This window comes from Anguilla rostrata, chromosome 13 (genome assembly GCF_018555375.3).
Source record: "Anguilla rostrata isolate EN2019 chromosome 13, ASM1855537v3, whole genome shotgun sequence".
Lineage (NCBI taxonomy): Eukaryota > Metazoa > Chordata > Actinopteri > Anguilliformes > Anguillidae > Anguilla > Anguilla rostrata.
The window spans coordinates 27904036-27924743 of NC_057945.1; the positions used below are offsets into that span (position 1 = coordinate 27904036).

Sequence of the window (20708 nt, forward strand, 5' to 3'; positions counted from 1 at the left end):
GGAGCAGATTTCAAAGTGAGTCTAAATAGCGCTGGGCTATTTGAAATCTCATGCCATAATGGTGCAGAGATTGATGGACGCCCAAGTCTTATGACCAGATGCTATTCCAATTTCCTATAAAACACTCCAGTAAAATCAATATGTAGTAATGAAATTACATATCTGTTTTTACTATATTTTCTGTGAATATCTGACGCGTGCTTTTTACACTGCTACAAAGGCACAAGCATGAATACAGCAGACATTTCATTCAGAGGTGTAAAACTACACAGGGTTATTTTATCGGGAGGGGGAGGGGGAGGGGACCCCAGGTGAAGGAACAGAGTCTTGTAAAGGCGCGTGATGTATGAATGGCGCGACACAGCGAGCGTGAGATGGCGCGACAGAGGCGGAGGAGGGGAGCGAGGGAGCAGGGGAAAGCGGAAGCGGGCGGGCGGGCGGGGGGAAGCTTACTGTACGAGCAGCTCGTCAGAGTTCTCATCGGCGCCGTATTTCCGAGGCCGGCCTCTCTGCACGTGGCGGCCGTGCTTAAACTCCTCGTCATCAACGGTCCAGTAGGACCCAAACTCACCCTCTACTCTCACAAAGCACTTATGCAGGGAAAGGTTGGTGCGAATGGCACCCTGGGCACAGGGCAAGCGAGGCAGCCAGGCGCAGATGCAGTGACATCACAAAAAAGGGGAAGGGAGGGCACGGAGGACAGAAAGACGGACACCGGGATGGGCAGACAGGAGGAGAGACAGTCACGGGGAGGGAGAGGTGGGGAGAGGAGGGGTGGGGGGGGGGTGAGAGCAAAAATGCAAATAAGCATAAGCCAATGTGTGTTATTCTGCATCACTGGGGGCAGGGAGGCTAAAAGCATGAGATGCACACGGAAGCAAGCGGGGGCTTTTGGGGCACTGTGGCACACAGACAATGAAATGGAGCCGCTCAGTCACTTCTCATCATCCATCACCCTTCTCTGACACCGAGCAGCGCTCGAGAGGTCAAACGTGGCGCACGTACCCACTGATCTTTTGTGGCCTTCTCTTTTGGAACTCTAGTTCATCCACAGTCCACACTGCCCCTTTTACGTTTTCTACTCGCACAAAACACTTGTGAAGACTAAGATTATGCCGGACTGCATTCTGCGGCAGGTTAAAAAAGGGAAAAAGAGTTCTATCAGAAAACTGCAAAGTTCCAAACATGAACACAAAAAAATAAATAAAAATACATCACAATGCATCACTTGCAAAGAAGCTGCATAACTCATGTCTATGTGATTATTCTAACAAACTATCGGGAAACATCCCAGCTAGCAACCTCAGGGAGAACAGGAATATTGCATAAGCTGAGATGTTTCCCAATCACGATTGAAATATTTATTTATTTTTTGTTTATGGTAACTAGATATTGGACTACTTTCATTTTATAAAGTCATTTTACACATGTATGATTACATTTTGTGAAATACTTTTTTGAATAGTTAATAAATAAAATATATGAATACACATTCACTGTAAGTATACCCAGGAAATGTGAGGCTGTTTGAGAGAGATGAACCACCTTTGACTACCTGACAGAAATCAGACCTGAACAAAGCTTGGGGTAAAATAAACAGACACTGCTTTTTGGCTCATCACTTCAGGTTATGACTACACACAAGTGAACAATAGAGGGAAAAGAAAAAAAAAATGGCAGAGCAGTTGGCTCATAAATTTGCTTTTCATAACCCGCTTGCACTCTGTGCTGGCTGCCATTTCTACACATGCCAAGCACTGACACTTGATTTTAAAACTGTGTGTGTGTGTGCGTGTGTTGGAGTGTGTTTGTGCACGTTCGTACATGTGCATTCTGGGCTCAGTTCTGTAAGTGTGTTTGAGAGAGAGAGACACTCCATGCAGGGCAGCGTCGCAGTGGGGGAGTCGGTGTTTATGACTACAATGCGCCCCTATGGAAGGGCTGTCAGCATCCACTGGAGCAGGAAGCTAAAGAGCTAGGGGAGGACAGTGAGCTCGGGGTTGTCACAGCCACAGCTGCAGCAGACACCCCGGCGGCTCTGCCACGTCTCCCTCTCCCTCACGCCCGTGTTTGTGTGTCTGTGTGGCCCCGTGAAAAGGTGTAATCAGGGGTTTACACCTCAGGGGAGTCCGCCCTTCCTGGGTCTGGAGTCACCAGGAGTGCTGTGCTTTTAAAGGGTCTACAATATACCAAATGTTTCAACAACAGGAAATATTTGATATATTGTAAACCCTTTAAAACCACATCTGAGGGGAGGCTTTTGTGTATATTTATGGTAAAATGTTGTAAATAGTAAATAGTCAATGTGATAAATTGTGTAAAATCCTTTCCATTTTGGTGGTACAACAGAACAGCAATATTGGCAGTATTACCTTCCATGTTGCTGCATTGCGCCTGAAATATGCGAACATCCGTGTGAACCAGTTGTAGATCTCATTTAGTGTTAGCTGTTTTTCTGGCGATTCAAGAATGGCCTGGGAAAAAAAGGATGGAAAATGTTATCTACCCTTCAAAAATGTTAATGAACAAAAAAAGATTCCAAGTCAACGTGTCTGTAATCTTGACAATAAAGCTGTGAATCCTTTGTCCACAGTGTATTTCTCCCTACTTTGTTTACAAACCCCTTTCAGTTTCTTGTTTAAATATGCAGATTTAAATACGTCTTACATTTTTTTCCCTCCTTCGATGAAGAAAACCAAAAAAAACATTTCACAGATTACAGGCCAGTAATTATCCAGAGCCCAGATTAATTCCAGAGATCAGAGATTACTGTGGCTGGTGATAATTGACTGGCCATCTTTGAACAGGTTCATTCCTACTGTTGTGTGAAATGAATTTCATAATAATCGCATTCATTGTAATACTTAATCAAAAGCAATTGTTATATATGGCCATTTTAAAGTCCTGCTAACATTCCCCTGCTCATTTGCAGATGGTTCATCTTCCAGTGTTTGTCTAAATTGTACTTGAAATTTAACAAGGAGGAGGGAAATGTGAAAATAAGCAGTTTGTGCCCGTGCTCAATATTTATATACTGTACATCCAATTTCAGCTGATGGACTCAGTGAAGCAGATTCAAATGCTATTCTGTGCATGAAAGATTAAAAACATTACATGTTTTCAGCTGGGGATAAATGAAATGAGGGATCCTTACCTGCCTTATTAGCGAGGCATATGTAAAGGGGGGTCTTACTTCAGCATTCATGTAAAACTCTTTGTTCTGGACAATGTCTGTAGACAGGAACAGAAATACATGTTTATTTTCATTTTTTTTAAATATCACGGTAAGAAAGTAAATTAAAAAGGTTAAGAAAAAAAACGTATATATTCAGAAAAATCAGGTTTCACATGATTCTTGGGTTTAATACATATTATAAATTTTGGAAATGGTGGAGATTTTAAGCAGGACCAGTGAAAAATGAGCTCTAAACACTGGGCTGCTGTTTACCTGGGGAGATGGGGATGTTGTACTTCTCTGAATAGCGCCTGCGGATTGGTCCCACGCTGTGCAGGTTGTTGGGGGTAATGACCGAGGGGCCCTGGGACAGCGGTGTGAGGGGCGTGGTGGGCGTGGTGGGGGTGTGCGGTAAGCTCTGAGGGGAGGCTTCGGGGGCTGTTTTGGAGAGGGTCACGTTGGACACTAGGTTCAGCTGCAGGGAGGAAAAAAAGAAAAGATGTTTCGTGTTTTATTACCTTCAGTAGGGCATCTCGTAAAAAAAGCATGGCTGTCACAATTAATTTCTGGCAAAGCTACTGTACAATCATCTGTTCGTTTTTGAGCCCCAGTCCCAGCACCTGGGAGTACGTACATGACCCTCATTTACAAACAGTGGCATGTAAAAGCCCTGCTCGGCCTGGGCTGGCCTCCCCCCCCCCCCCCCCCCCCCCCCCCCCCCGCATCATCGCAAGTTATTGATTCAGATCACGGCTCTGTGATTTATTCTCCTTTGTCTGATCCACTGGCATCCCTCAACGTTCGGACAGCCCCTCGATGCAATCTGCGGTGTTGGGTACAGTGGAGACTGGTGATGCGGAGGGAGAGGGACGCTTTAACAGGCTTGACAAATGACAGTGTGATTCACACCTACCGCTGAGCAGCCACTAATAAGCTACAGAGGAAGCAGCCAATCTGGGCTAATTACAAGATGAAATTGTATTGTAAGGACTCTAATTAGGAGATGCTTATAGAGGTGATCTAATGATTAAATGCTGTATCTGAATGACCCCATCATCAGGCTACGCTGGCGCAAGATGTCTCCGGAATATTTTTCAGAAAGAGTAATTTTTTTCAAGGGGGAGAGGCGGGATATTAGTAATAATGGCTACAAGGTAAACTAATTAAGCAGAGCGCTCCAAAGGTATACCATGGCTTAGAGCAGCTGTGGCCGCTCCAAACAGTGCCAAATCTCTAAAGAGGAGCTCCAGTCAAGTGGAAAATTCTAGCCTGACCCATGCTCCCACTATTAATTTGCAGGAAAACTAATGACACATATACATATTCCCACAAAATTGTTCTAATTGCTAATTTGCCGAAGGAGGCCAGTTTCCAAATTAAACATGACTTCAGTCGGTGAGGAAAAAAGAGAGCGAAACAGGGAGAGTGGGCAGAAGGCGTCTCATCTTTGACAATCATTTGTGGATTGAGCTAACAAATTAATGAAATGTCAAGGCTGTCAATTGCTCTGGTGGTATCAGATGTCTAATTTTTTTTGATAATGGCATGTGTGGCGGTGGAGATGGAGGGTACACAGGTGAAAGTGAGCAGACAGTGTTTAACATCGCACCCACACAGCAAAGATCCTCCACGGCCACCCAATTACCACAACCCTATTAGCAGCCATTACCGCTAAGATATTCAGCTTGATAGGCAGGTGTAGTAAAGACGTACTGAGGTAGTGCCACCTGCACATTCATTCTTAATCTGCTGTTACTTGTATTGGTTTGTAGCCATTTTGAATTTAATGCATTGTATTTCACCATGGATTATTTGTCTTGGTTTGTGGCACACAATCCCGATACTCTAATTTAAAGCTAAGGTATTATGTATAAAGCTAATTATGCGTAACTTAGCATCTATATTATTTATAGAATTTATTCACAATGAGGCTGGCGTCATGAATGAAATGCATAATACAGGAAGATAATTTTCTTACGATATAAACATCTCTAAACGAATCATTTCTAACACGTTTCTATGGACTGGCTTCTTTCGTTTTACATTTCATACATATTCGTAAGACATAAACAGTGAGCACCCTTAACAATGGACCAGACAGGCTCGTAATAGGCTCTCCTTTGTTTTCATCACTGTTTGGGTTCACTCCAACACAGAGACAAAATGAGACTTCAGACAGAAATTAATTAAATGGTAATTGGTGATCTAATTATACTGACTTTGACTCGCCAGACTGCTAAAGGAAAATAAACAAAAGTCAGTCCTTAATTATGAAAAGCAAAAGGTCAGATTTCTGACAAGAATGTTTAGTGACACAACTACATACACCCCCATGCTGACACACACATGCACACGAACGACCACACAAACAAGACAATACAAAGATAAAATATACGGGCAATCCGTAGTCTTGCCCAAATATTCACAAATCAATATATTCAATTGGAAAGCCATCTAAAATATTTACCCGCCTAAAATATTAGCATCAATTAAAATTATATTTTTTTCCACAGAGTGAGATAAGTTCACTCAAGTGTCTTCATATAAATATGGGCATCTTTGTGGTATTAGGCCTGTGTGCTGCTGAACATCATTTTTTTGTAATAAACAAAGACCATTTAAGCTCAGTGCGCTGCTCCACCGAAGAGACAGTATTGCTCACAGCGACTAACTAGGCCTTTCTCCATCAAGCCATTCCAAGTGTGTGTGCAGAAATTCTGCGCCCGGTGAACGCGCCTCTGCTTCCCAAGATTGTATCAGTGCGATTTCTCCAATGGAGCAGCGGAGCGTCCCAGTGTGAGAGATGCCCCAATCAGAGCAGCGCAGCAGTCGCCGAACTCTGTTACTTGGCGAAAGAATGCCGCCGCCTTTATTCGAGTGAAAAGAGCGCCAACCCCGCCGGGCGTCACGGTTAGCCGTGCGCTCTGGCGCGTCCAGTCCCGGGGTCTGCCGAGAGAAAGGGGGGCGAAGAACTCAAGATGCTATCAGCCGCTGTGAAGCTACTTTTCATACACAAGTGCTCCTGCGTTGGGGCCTTTTGCGTGAGGCTAATCCACACAATCACAGTGTGTGACAGAGGCAAGCCTCCGACAGGCAGCCTATTGTGGCTTTACATATCTCGGGTGCTTTGTGTTGACTCTTCCCCCCCGACACGGCCTGCCGGTAGTTCCAGTCAGCCAGTAAATAGATGATTAGAGGTGTGTGGCAGTGGAGAAACTTGTCAGAGGAGATGACTTGTAATTTTACGCACACGTTCTCACACATACACACACAAACACACACATACATATTTAACAACACATATCAACATATAAACATGAAACTGCCACGGAAATTGAAGTGATGATTATTAAACTTCCAAATATTAAATTGCGAAAGGACACGCAAAAATTAACTTTGTTCTGATGCCAGTGATTACATTCGTATCAAAATCCTGTAGATACATAACTTTTAAAGGAACAAGTGATTTTCACTCATTTGCTAATGCACAAGCTGTGCTGGGCTATATTGACTAAATGCACAAATGCAGTTTTGTACAGTTCATTTGAACATATCGATGCTGAGCAGTAAACATTGCTGTACCTTAGAGAACTGGATGGAAAGTGTGAATTGCTGGGCGCACAATACTCATTTTTGTTCCGAATCAATTGGTTGATTTTAGAAAGTATGTGCCCAGAGTAAAAAAAAAAAAAACAACAACCGGATCTCTGATTTACCCCAAACAGGCAAGCTGGTGCCACCACCACAAAAATCACAAATCATGGCCGCCTTTCCAACGGCAAAACAGAATTATAACTACAAATGAAAAAATGTCACCGTGAACACCCTGTGTTAGTTTTAGCTCCCCACCACTCAACAGAGTTCCATTTCCAGCCCAGAAAAGATGCACTGATTTTTGTTTTTGAGGTTTGTACTGCTTGATAAATGGATGAGCACCTAAATGAGCAAACAAATAAAGTGAAACAACAGCACTGCTACTCACTGGCTGCGGGGCTGGTTTGGGCTCAGTGGATTTGACATGTAGATGAGTCATCATAGCTTGCAGACGTTCTTTGTCTTTTGCTAGCTGTGTAGGGGATAAACAGAAGGTTTGCATTAATAATGAACAAAACTCCCATTTCACATCCTGTGTCAATATGTGTTTGCCGTAGTTGTTTCTGCTACGTTCTTACACACAGGAACATAACAGAACCGTTTCTCCCGTATGCAAACAAAACGCAACAACATGATTTTACAATTCCCTTGTCTATATAACTTCATCAAAATGTAATTCTTCTTCTATGGCTGCCTGTCTTGTCACTTTCCATGTGGTTCCTGCTGATCTATCCCAGAATGCACCTCATTTTTGGTTAAAGAGAAAGTGCAAGTGTTTTAATTGGCCTGCACTGCAATTTTGCAAGAGATTTGCAAACCCCTGTAGCAGCCTCACCTGACCACAACACTGGTGAGATGTGTCACATTGTGATTAGTCATGGTGCATGAATGATCTGTTAAACTGACAGTTTCACTGACCCTTAATTAATACATGCTCTTGGAACAATAGCCACGCCTAAACAGTGCTTCCCTCCACAAAATAAGTCCCTTCGGTGTGTCTACATACATTCTCTCATCTGTTACAGGGGATATCTCTACAGAGAGTTAAAGTTTTTTGTGCTGCACAATATTTTGATTTGTTTAAAGCACACTTGATGATTGCATGGTCTGCAATTGTGCTGAACCTGAAAAGTCTGATGTACCCATTAGACACGCATCGGATTTCTTTTAAGAACACCCACTGCTGTTACTGCCTTAGTACTGTATTTCAAAAAGTGTTTTATTATTAGTGCCAAACAGTTAAAAGTCATAAATGACTTTAAAACCTAGTAAAATTCAAAATGTAATTATCTTCTCTACTTAGCCTCGGGCCCTTCATATATCTTTGCCTAGCTGTCATGCATACATAACACATTTTTAATGACTGGTTACTCACAAATGTACAAAATAATTTTATTCCTTTACCCACCCCCCCCACCCCCCCACCAACCCACACCCCCTTCCATCTCTGACCCATGGTTCATATCTACAAGAAAAGGAGGGGCTACAGACAAAGGAAGTGTGCGAATGGAGCGACAAACATTTTTGAAAAACAACAAAATGGGGGAGACAATACCTGCAGCTCCAGCTGCTGAACGACCTGCATTTGCACTCGACACTGCGCCGTACTTCTGTCGTCCAGTGCGTGCTCGTTGTTAAGATGCCTGAAAAAACACAAATTTTAGGATTCATGCAATGATTCATATATTATTTTATAGTACATACATACATACATACACACGCATATTTAAATAAGGTTACTTAATGATCAGAGTTGATCATCGCTGTTAGTTTTCTTCATAAAAATGCATAAATGGCTACAAGTTTATACATATTGATGTTATAAAAAGTAAATACAGAGTCATGTAGCGCACTAAAATACACAGGGTAAAATGGAATTTATATAACTTGATTTTGCATATCCTGGAAAAGAAGTATTTTTATGATTTAAAAAAATACTGAATAATTTTGAATGAAATACATATTTCATGAGGTAGCCAGATCTGCTGAAACTTAAGTAAGTTTCCCAGATAAGAAAAATGACTTAGGAATTCCAGGTTGAACAAGTCTTGTAAATGAGGAGCTTTTCCCCCATCGCCCCTTTCTTCTAAAAGGACCCATCTTTTTTGGTCTGCAGATTCCCCTTATTTTGTAGCTTTTTCAGTTAATTATGTCATCAAGATTAAGAGGGCTCAAATGAATCCAGAAGGAAGGCAAAGGACAACAAGAAGAAGAGAGATGGAATCTGTCACAAACTTGAATTATGAATATAATTATGCATGATTATTTTATACCACGAAGATGTTCTCTTTTTCTGCACGTTTATAACTAATCTAAATAAGTAGCTCGCCGGCAGCCGACAGGGTTTTTTTCATGATTTATATAAAATGGTGGAGATAAGGTTCACGAGTGAAGGAAATATGATTGGAGGATTTTTATCAGCCTCCGCATGAATTACTGTTTGAAAATGCTTATGCAGGAGCATTTCATTAATCATTTAATCATAATCCGAGAGGGATGTTTGAACTGATTTCACAAATACCCTTTCATTTCACTACTTCATTATGCTCGCTAATGGATCCAATATATTATATATATCATAAATTATATCACATCTTCGGTGACCATGTAGGTCACTGTCACTAGGCATGCCTCTGTGCACGCCGTGGCAGGGCTGGGAGAGAAAAAAAGAAAGAATGGGGTGCGACGTGCTCGCCTTCTCAAATGCACTTTTTCTATCATTTACTGCAAATCAAAGGTAGCCAGACCTGACCGGGGCAAAATGGGTGGCGAAGCCGCCAATATGATGGCCCAATAAATCTAACGACCGCCGTGGCGGTTTTGTTGTGGGGGGGCGATTGCCTAACATGCCGACGACACGTTTGCACATTAAAAAACACACGCAGTCCAAATGGACGCGTGGGGGGGGGGGGGGGGGAGAGAAGCTGTCTTGATGATATTCATTTTTTTTTTACGTGAAGGCTTCTGTTTATATAAAGGGGCTTTCAAAAGATGGAAATCCACATGCCAATTATTTTATTCAAATAGCAACACCACTGTCTATTTGAATAAAATAAACAAACAATGCATAATACAAAAAGAGTACTCCTTTTAAATAAATAATTCAAAAAATAATGGGAATAAATAAGGCTAGAACTATTTTAATGAAAGAACCTTAGAGTGGGGAAAAATAACCTTTTAATCTATTGTGAATATTCTGGACATCAAATTTGGCTGCTTATGAATGAATCTAACTAATTATCTAAGGGGGGGAAATAAATCTACTAAACATTTCAGCACATTTTTTTACAAAATATCCTATTTAAAAAAAGAAAAAGAAAGGTAAAGATGTCTCAACTCCCATTAAAGTGGCACGGGCTGCATTTTCAATGAAGGGAGCCCTACGTGAGGAGCGTTGGAATTCCGCTCCGGGTGGAAGTGATGTGCGCGCCGCTTCTTTTCATCCTTTGTTGCATTAGACTCTTTTTTTTTTCATAATGACACGGAGAGTCACAGTGCATAATTAATAGGAAATGAAATATTCAAATGGCCTCTAATGCAGCCCCTGCGAAAAAGAGTGTCTGGACACGAGGGGCTCGGAACGCTCGCCTGACATCCACAGAGACTATGAATGTTGGCATGTGTCACTTTTTGGACTTCAGATGAAGCAGATTTTAAAAGCTTTCTGGCACAATGACAGTCACTAATTTAAATTGCCACAATAAAACAAGTTAAATAGACATTTCTTAAACAGTCAGCTTTTTACATATCATTTAGCGACCCTTCCCTTTGTGCATTTAAAGATACACACAGGGATCCGCTGGCAGACACTGACCCTGTAATATATTTGTCTGTGCAGTTGATTTGCTGTGCAAACTTCAGAGGGGATTCAGTATTTACTGTTCTCGGCAAAGCGAGGTTGTGTTCGTGAACAAATATGTCAACTACACAAAATGGCATCAATCATGCAACGTCTTACACTTCGTGTCCATTCGCTTGCAGCTCAAAGTGCGCTCCTTTTCTGAGATATCTGCATTGTGTGTGTGTGTGTGTGGGTGTCCACACATAAATATACACATGCTCATTCCAATATACTTTGCAAATGCTATCAATGTTTGTACATGTATACTTGCATATCTGTGTTAATATTTCTTAGCTATTTTTTTTATCCATTTAATACAAATCATGCAACTGATTTATCTTATTGACACACATAGACATAGATATATATATGTAGCACTTAATTAAATTAGCTTGAAATAGAGCACAACTGTTAAATTAAATTATCTTTATATTTGCATTAAAAACTTGCATTATATATTTATTGTAAAAGCACAAGCACTGGTTTGCATCTAATAGTTCTTCATCTTTTAATCTCCCTGCACCCTGCCACTTTTATCACCAGGACATTTCCCTTTTGTTTTGGCGGTACTTAAATCTTACTCACTCTCTCCACATACCCCAATCCCATTATCAACCATTTCTAATGAGATGATTTCTATTACTGACAGCTCTTTCAAGAGAGACAAGCAGCAATTAATACACTTTCAATAGCAGCATGAATTTTGCACACAGGCACGCACGCTCACGCACACACCCCCATACACAGTATGCCCTTCACTGTAAACTTCTTTTACAGTTATTTCTGACATGTGGGAAACACAGCAGACAGTGCACACAGCACTAGGGGGCAGTGCAGTATTTAGGTGGGGTTCGACCTTTTAAAGGTCACAGAGGAAGGGGTCTTGAACCTCATAAAAAAAAAAAAAGACCAAGCTGTTCTCTGTACTGGACCCCACCCTCGCAGGGCCGAATCGAAAACAGGAATAGGATTTGGCTCTTTTGTTTATCAAGATAGTGCAACTAGGTATGTAATGTTTTCTTTAAAAAATAAAATAAATATGCTCAGTTTAAAACAACATTTCAGTCCCATGTTAGTTGTTACTGTTGGCATTCGGAACCAAAATCTGGTTGACGTTAAGAGTCCTCCTCACCTTTCTCTGTAGGGTATACCAGCCTACCACTGACTAGACAAACTGTCTGTTGCCTCCTATTTTTTATAAACACATTAATCCACTGAAACAGTTCAGTGTATCTTATTGGTATTTAAGGGAAGATCAGCATAATGCTTGATTTTGTGCTTTAATTTATTTGTTATTTGTATTTTTCTGGAAACCGCATATATGGGTCCCGGAATTTCATGTGGAAGTGCTTAAGGGTTTGAGAGTTAACACCTTAGTGAGCTGCTCACTCTCCCACTCTGCAGAAAACAAAGGGCGCTTTGTGGAGTCTCTGTCCAAATGTTTTCTTAACATGTTCCAAGCAGTTTAGGCAGGCAACTTAAGTAAACAAGATGTTGCCATGATAAAAACACTTGTAAAAACACGGCAGAGTGCACTTAGTAACTCATTTTTAAAGGGAATTTTACAGCATGCTCAAATTTTAATTCCTTTCAGTTTCATAAACAAATGTTAAGGCAATCTAAACTTAATAAATGGCAGCAGAGTCCAGTCTGGCAGTCGTGCTGATGAAAAGTAACACAAAAGAAAAAGAAGTCATGGTTTGGTCAAAAGTTTGTTTAAATCAAAGGGTGACAAGGGAACCTTGAATGGATCATTTGCTTTTACCTTACACAAACCACTAATTTTGTGTATTGTTTCAGGTAAACTTGAGTCAAGGATAGCTTACATTACTATCTAAAAAGTACTCTCTTGTGTTTATAATGCTTCTAACCTTTTATGAAATGGCTAAAAATGTAGAATTGGTTGCAGGATCAGATAAGTTAAAAACATATTTTGCAGAGTAAAAGCAGGAAAACTTTAAAGTTGGGAGAGCCCAGCTGTAGTTTGTGTTTTGTAAGCTTCTTGTGAACTTTGACTGCGTGTTTTAGTTTCATCCTTGAATAATGTAATAATGTCATATATTGTTTAAAGTGCAGCTAATCCGTGGTGAGGGAGAAGCATTGATCTGCTGCCACATTTCAGATGTTCTCCCCTCATCTGGTGCAATGAGGTTGCTCTGTGTTGGGTCACACTGAACGCACGGGACACCTGCATTTATCACACAGACAAGTAATGAGAAAATGAAAGCCTGCATCTGACAGAGAAACCAGTAAACACACACCTGGTTCCAAGAAGGAAACAAGTAAGGAAAGGATCTGGTTTTGGCTTCGAAACAAGTAAACAAGGACCTGGTTCGGACAAAGTAACAAGTAAAAAAAAAAGACCTGGTTCCAGCTTAGAAACGGGTAAACAAGTACCTGATTCCTACATAGAAACAAGTAAAAAAACGGTTCTAGCTTAGAAACAAAGAAACAAAGACCTGGTTCTACCAGAGAAACTAAGGACCTGGTTGGCAAGGCAGGATGTGTCGCACTGTTCTTGCGTATGGAAACCTGGTCAGACCATGACCTTTTAGCAGGAGTAACCACAGTGGTCAAGCAAGAGAATGAGCAAGCAAGAGAGTGACGAATAGGGAGGCAAAAGACAACATGGGGTGAGCACAGAGGTGCATCTCTCCCCGCCCAGAGACAAGGACAAACACACAGAGCACCCAGAGTGTCTGCTGGCACAGATAAACATCCGCCTGCTGTTTGTTTGGGAAAGACAGCCGTAGTCACCATGGGTACAGGGCTTATCACAGGAATTAGAGGGCCCTGTGGTGCTGGGTAGCAACTGCATCACAGCACCCTAAGAAGGAGATAACAACAAACTGTGCAGAAACACAGTGAGAGGGGATAACAACAAACTGTGCAGCAGCACAGTGAGAGGGGATAGCAACAGACTGTGCAGCAACACAGTGAGAGGGGATAGCAACAGACTGTGCAGCAACACAGTGAGAGGGGATAGCAACAAACTGTGCAGCAACACAGTGAGAGGGGATAGCAACAAACTGTGCAGCAACAGAGAGAGAGAGGATAACAACAAACTGTGTACCAAACACAGTGAGAGGGGATAACAACAAACTGCAGCAACACAGTGAGAGGGGATAGCAACAAACTGTGCAGCAACAGAGAGAGAGAGGATAACAACAAACTGTGTACCAAACACAGAGAGAGGGGATAACAACAAACTGCAGCAACACAGTGAGAGGGGATAACAACAAACTGTGTACCAACACAGAGGATTAACAATGAACTGTTAACTCACAAAGAGAGACAGTAACAACAACAAGCCATGTTGAGAAAGGGAGATAATATCAAACCATGTATAAACACAGATAGCACTGTGTACTGTGTAGAGATGATAACAAACTGTGTAAGCATCAACTGCGAGGGGGATAACAAACAGTGTACCGTCACCGAAAGGAATAATAACTTTTGTATGTTCACAGAGATGCAGAGATTGTGACCAAATGTGTATGTGCAAAGAGAGGGACATAACAACCAGATGTGTATGCACACAGGGCTGATAACAGCAGATTGTGCATCCATATAAAGAGAGCGGTAACAAAAACCTGTACTTCAACAGACAGAGAGCGAGAGATAATGGCAAATTGTGTACCAACAGAAAGATGATATCAATCTATATTGCTACACAGCAGCAATAACAGCAAACTGTACCTGCACAGAGAGGGTGATCACCATAAATTGCAGTGAGAAAACAATGTTCTTATTGGCCACCTTCAGGTGTGTCAGCAAAGTGCTGCGTTTGTTGTGTTTTTGCTGCATTTCCGCCAGCACATCTGACCCTAGACCACTGGACCCAGGACCATATACATGCTAGGTCTAGAGAAGAGCTAGCCAATTTCAAATAGTATTTGTTTTTCTAGTTCACCAGTTGCATATATCCTGATTGTAAGAAAATCTACAGCAGCACCCACAACAGTGAAAACACACCGACAGTACACCTGAACCACAATACAGGTGCATTCGTATTTATATTTTTTACACAGGAGACAACATGATGAACCTAAATGGGCAGAAAGGCCTGCTCCTTTCACCGAACATTTTTATATGAAAATGTTTTTGCCTAAAAGGGCACAAACTGAGAACCTTTATCATTCAAACCAGGAAATGGTGGTGACAATTACAAGCTTTCTCTCACCAAGTGGGAATGAGTTTCAGTAGGGCGTTTGAGAGTGTAGGGCAGTCCAGAGAATCTGCCTCTTATCAGACCCTCAAAGGAAAACAGACTGTTTATTGTGCTGGCAGGGAGTCAACAGGTGTGATAAAGAGACAGTGCTCAGTTGCAAAACATCCTAGTGAATCAGCATTATGTGAACCTTAGGTTCTCCATAATACAATGTAATCATGTTTTGTATTGTTGGAAAGCTGATGTCACAGGGAACAAGTTGGTGCCTTTGGTAGTGGGGTGCTGACTAAAGATCTTGATGCCTATGGGTCAGCGCCCAGCCAGATACTGTACAAAGGTTAACTTGGTGTGATATGCTTACAGAGCCCATTGTTTTGTCATGAACCTGTCTTTATTTGATGACTTGGTGTTTTGCTTTTATCTTTTGGGTATATACGTGGTAACACAGAATGGTTTGGGGAAACTCAGACACAGTCTCCTGTGCATATGCGTATAGCCATTCACTCCACGCACACTTTTGCACCACTGTATATTGTCATTATTAACATACCGCACAATAAATACCGCATTCACTGTAACCTGGCATTTCAATTTGACTCTTACCACTGCACACCTAGCAGTTTTAAGGTCCTAACATACACAAAGAAGTCTGCACCCCGTAGTCACTTGCCTATACACTAGAGTCGTAGCAGGATACACAATTGTATTTATGCAGGCTAAACATGCTAGAAGCATGTCCATCTACCAAGATAGATAATGATTCTTATAGAGCCACACTAATGGTGGACAGTCTCCTCCATCTATGCATAACTGTTAGCGCAGAGGAAAGGTTAAAACATTATTTTGGAGTCAGATAATCGAGATAACATTAAATTAATCCCGTTCCAGTAGTACCGGGTAAGCTTACACGTGTTCCTTCGCCACTCAGATACTGTTGTTCTGTTTGTTGAAGGGCTTTCTTGCAGTTGGTGACCTCAGCCTAATAAGGGATGGTTTCTTACTGTTGGTGAACACTGGTTGGTGGGGTTTCTTACAAGAGGGTACTGGGTGTAGGGATGTCTCCCATTCTAGAGCACACACTTTCCCTCCCCCCGCCCTGTACTGTTAGAAGAAGAATGGGCACTTACTTGAGGAATGATTGAAAGTCGTCAAACACAGCCTCACAGCCAGGCCATTTACACACCCCGTGTCCGTAGAGGGGGTGACTGTGGTGGGAATGATCGTCCAGCGTGGAGCTGAGCGGGGAGACACAAACCCACACATTACTCCTTCCAAATATACAAATGCAGGGAAAAAGACTTTACCATCATGACACAATTATGGTTTCACCATCTTCCACTAAACAAACACAAACTCAGCCACCATTTTCAGGCATTTCACGCTTAAGTGGCCTGCTTCCCCATCATTTAAGCTGATATGCATGCCACCGGGCTTACAGATAGTAGTTCTCTCCTCCAATGGCAACAGCATTCCTCAACTCACACCACTTGATGCAAAGTATGTGGGAAGATTAAGAAGTCATTGGGAACATGGGCAGTGCTTGTTACTGGCTACCTTTTGAACTTGAACTGAACGGGTGGGTCCAGTTGCCATACCACTGCGTAAAGGATCATAGATAATCCGGTAAATATTTATCCAGTCTTTTTTTTTTTGTGTTGCTGATCTCTGGTGGTGAACCACAATGGGAAGGGGGCGGAGACACTGCATCCTCTGGATTGGCTGTTGAACCATGTCCCAGAATGCACCTTCAGGGCAAAGCCGTTCCCTCAACCGAAAGCTCTTAAATCCATCTGACAGACCCCCACCTACCACAACATCATTTCCGTCGGTTATCAATACATTCAGTCTCACCAATCTAGCTTCCGCGTAGCGACAGACAAACTGTCACCCCCAGGAAACTGTGTGGGTGTTATCTGTTAATGTCCACCCACAAAATAAATAAATAAATAAATAGTCTTCTGTGGCATTCCTTGCCCCATTCCCACGTCATTCATTAAAAAAGCCAGCAGCGCTGATTTAAGAGTGAACTGCTAATTTCACACTGCTCTGCCACACGTGTGGGCCTGCACAGACAGCGCCTATGTGCGCAAGGGCTGCACACTGCCATATGGACACAGACACCGAACAAGCTGCATTACTCTCAGCAACAAGAGCCTGGGGGACTGTCCTATATCGCTACCACCTGTGCTTCTGATCACTCTCAACCTCATCGCTGCCGCCGCAAACGCCTTTCCTTATGTAAGAACAGGAGGAGGAAGAGAGAGAGAGAGAAGGATGGGAGGGGAAATTTTTCATTATAACAAAATCCCCAGCCACTGCCATTAGAGATTAATTTGGAGCGCGGTCTTCTCATTTGTACGTACATTTATACATTCTGTCTAAAGCTGAGTGTTAAAATGAGATCCTGTGCACCATTCAGAAACTAGCAATTTAAGTAGCCAGATGTGACAGATGTTATGCATAAACATTACACATGTGAAAATGCCTCAAATTAAAAATAAAAAAAAATCACATTTATTTTGATGTGCCTATTCGATAGGATTAAATATGGGCTATGTTCCGATTAAAATCTCATTTTGTAGATGTAAGCAAAGCTGTACCTCAAGTGTTACAATTTAAGGGTCGTCACAGGTTTTCTTGTATTATAATTACTTGCTTAAGAGTTCGCATTGTTCATAACAAGTGATAATTGCATTGCAATTAGGAGGCAGTGAAGCATTCATGAATGTGGTTAACACAGTTTTTTTCTAAAGACAGAAATATTTTTTTAAAAATTCAATTATGAATTATGCATACACATTAAGACCTCTGTTTTGATACAGCTAATAAATAGATTGGGAAGATCTATTATAACGAGTTTTTAACAAGGAAATGTCCCAACTGGTGAACAGTGCGCTGATTTTTAATTTAAAGAGATTCTTTTTAATTCTTTCCAAGGAGGCTTGTTGGTTAATTCTGTATTAATAAGATATTGAATTGCTGAGTGTGTTGGGATTCTCGCAGCACAGAGCTCTACGGGGCTGCCAGAGGAAGTGCCCTTTTAAATGGCGGATGACTAAACAGTGGTAAATGACAGAATTTACACCAAATGATCTACATTAGTGTAACAGGAGAACTGCGCTGGATTTCCTCTCTCTACTCACCGTGACCTCATTTTTATTCAGTCGCCGGGAAAAAAAAAAAAAAAAAAAAAAACGTTTCTCAGAGTTAAATTTGTATCTCGACAGGTCTGTCAAGATGCTATTATTGTCAGGCAGCCTGGGGGAAAGAACTCTAACGATCTTGTTACGGCGACGTGGGAAACCATGTCATCCACGGCACTTAGAAAACCAAGCCCACCTAGGCAGAATTTGGACCCAAAAAAAAGCCATTTAAAAAAATTTGTGAAGTATTTTGCATATAGTTACCCTCAAAGAATTTCCCCCCATTTCTTTTAAAGTTAATAAATATAAGCAAGCCAACCAATGAAAATACCTAAAATCTCACTGTTAGCTTTAAGTATAGGCTTGTGGTCACCACTTGAATTCCCAAATAACACGGACAGGTTGGTAGTTAAATTGGTGAATTGTATAGTGAATTGCCCTCCTGCTCGACAGTACCACAGGGATGGGATCTAAGCCAGGATTTAATCAGGCCACTGCCTGCAGAGATCACACCGATGTTTTCTTCATTTCGGATACGGGTACCTCCCCTTCTCTCCGTGGTCTCACATCCAAACAGGGCTTTGTCTTCCCCGCACTCTAAGGTTTACTTCAATGATTTAATTATCATTTTCCAAGTGTAAGACAAATTAAAGGGGAAAGAAGGAATGTCGCGCCAAATCTGATTATTTATCTCTGGAACAGATTGTGCAGCTCAGAGCCCAGAGCTGTGGTTGCTGATGGATGCTGGGAAAGGAACTGGGACAGATGCTTGCGAGGATTCCCTTGCTTACCATATAAGTAGCGCAGAGATGGGAATTGATGTCAGATAAAGATCTGTGGTATTTAATTTAAACAAACAAAAGGCTGAAACCAGTGAACAGGTTCATTTGTAGCTGGCTTTTTTTATTTGTTTTTTATTTTTTTCCCGCTCTCTTTCTTTATTCATGTTTTTACCAACAGATTGACGGGGAGGGCTCTCTGTCATATTTGGGGTCTTTAAAGAACGGGTAGCCAGCTCTCCTTGGAAGCGAAGGATCTTTGAACCTGTTAAAAGCGGGCCTTGCCGTTGTCTCTGAGTGTCTGGCGTGATTGAATTTCTCCTCCTTCCTTAAGAAGGAAGTGAAACTCTGAATGATGCCTGTAGATGCACTTAAGGTTTTAGTTGCAGGCGTCGCTGTGGCCGGGCAGATTTTATATGACACATGAAACTAACTACATGGTACTTAGCCGGGATGTAAATGAATCTGCGACCGGGGCAGAACAGGGCCGTCAGCAGACTGGGTTGTTTCTGTTGCATGACAAAAGGACTTCCAAACCGCATCAATTAAAAGTTCATTACGTTCAGCACTGGAAAATGAAGAGATGTTTTCTATTTATACACAGCAGACACCATTATCTAAAACCTAATTATTCAAATCCCTGGATTTTAACAAAGACGTTTCTCGTCCTTTTGCGTGAAATAATCACATTTTGTACAATTTAATAATAGTAATAAAAGGGATTTGGTTGAGATTTGAGTGAGCATCATCAAAAGAGTAGAATTTTTCTTATGATATTTATGTAATTGAACCACATGAAAATACACGCGGGCAAGGATTATTGGTAATATGAATCTGAATTAGCATCCTGGAATGTAAAATTGGTAACTTCTTTATTTAATCTACTCCTAATTCTAGCTCTAAGCACTTTCTTTGCTCACTTTTATATGGTCTCTGTCATGATTTCAGTCCGCACAGTAAACCGTTGAAAATAATCACCTGCTTGTGTTCTGACAAATCTGTGATTCTTAGTGAATGCTCAGCCAAGGATGGCTTTCTTCATTTGAGCATGTGTTAAACTGCTGTTGATGTCCCCTTTAATCTCCAGAACAGCACTGGAGAGACAGAGGGAGAGGGAGACGGGGGGTGCTTGGGCCCCTGCAGGTTGTCTTCATGAGGGTTCCTTGGAACTTTCTTCTCCCATTGGCAGATTCACTCTTTCACGCATGTAGTGATGGGCCAGGGGATGCCAATAATTCCTCTTAGATTTTGGTTGAAGCTCATGGAACAGAGACGCCCATGTCACAAAATGGGGTTTGCACTGCTTATTACATGTAATTTCATGCAATAGATACTTTGCATCGTATATGTGCAATTTAGACTAAACTAATGCACTGTGTGGCCCTCCATCATAGAAAGATGTGCTTTTATCATAGTGCACTGATGGGCAAACAGTGGGTCTGAAGCCATGCAAATCTGTGTGTACGGCAAGTTTAAACCAAATCTCAAGACAAACAGGAAAGAGCTACAGGATTTGGGAGGGAGCTGTTGGTAGCGTCCTCGGGCCAAACGAACGAGGGTGCACATACAGAGCCTGTGGGCTTCACAGAGTTCACAGCTGTTTGCTGCAAAGACACGGACCCCGTTCCCCAAGACTATGGTGCATCAGGGCGAACTGTTACTGTACACTCTTACAGTGTGCTTTTACCTGTCTTCGCGCGTGATGGCTGCCTCCTCCTTTCACATAAGCCCATAAACCACCTGCATATATATTCAGAATGAGCAGGTCTTCAAGCATCTTGCTAGCCCGTTTGTCAGCACACAGTCAGCTCAGGTTCTCCCATGAATTCTGTGTCTTCAAGATGACAAGCACAGGAGCTGTGAGGCTGTCTTTACCACTGCCGCTTGATGCTTCAGAGGGCTAAGTGTGTTTCCATTTGCATTGCTTTAATAATTGCACACAGGTTTGATCACCGAAAACACAAGTCGCATCCTATGGAGTGAGTTAATGTTGCCTCCAGGATTC

At 41.8% G+C, this 20708-nt stretch overlaps 1 protein-coding gene across 14 annotated transcripts in view; it reads right to left on the reverse strand.

Annotated features, from left to right (window-relative positions):
• The window catches only part of foxp1b (forkhead box P1b), a 175593-nt gene that overhangs the window by 8205 nt on the left and 146680 nt on the right, over positions 1-20708 (reverse strand). For 11 of the 14 annotated variants that reach the window (XM_064305238.1, XM_064305228.1, XM_064305230.1 and 8 more), the window contains 7 exons: positions 15909-16016; positions 8325-8412; positions 7158-7241; positions 3449-3650; positions 3155-3231; positions 2373-2474; positions 454-623 (listed from right to left, as the gene is read on the reverse strand). In XM_064305238.1, coding sequence (XP_064161308.1) covers positions 454-623; positions 2373-2474; positions 3155-3231; positions 3449-3650; positions 7158-7241; positions 8325-8412; positions 15909-16016 — 831 coding nt within the window. Of the gene's footprint in view, positions 1-453; positions 624-1005; positions 1128-2372; positions 2475-3154; positions 3232-3448; positions 3651-7157; positions 7242-8324; positions 8413-15908; positions 16017-20708 lie in introns of all 14 variants that reach the window. The other 3 variants (XM_064305240.1, XM_064305239.1, XR_010324918.1) reach the window with 2 other exon arrangements.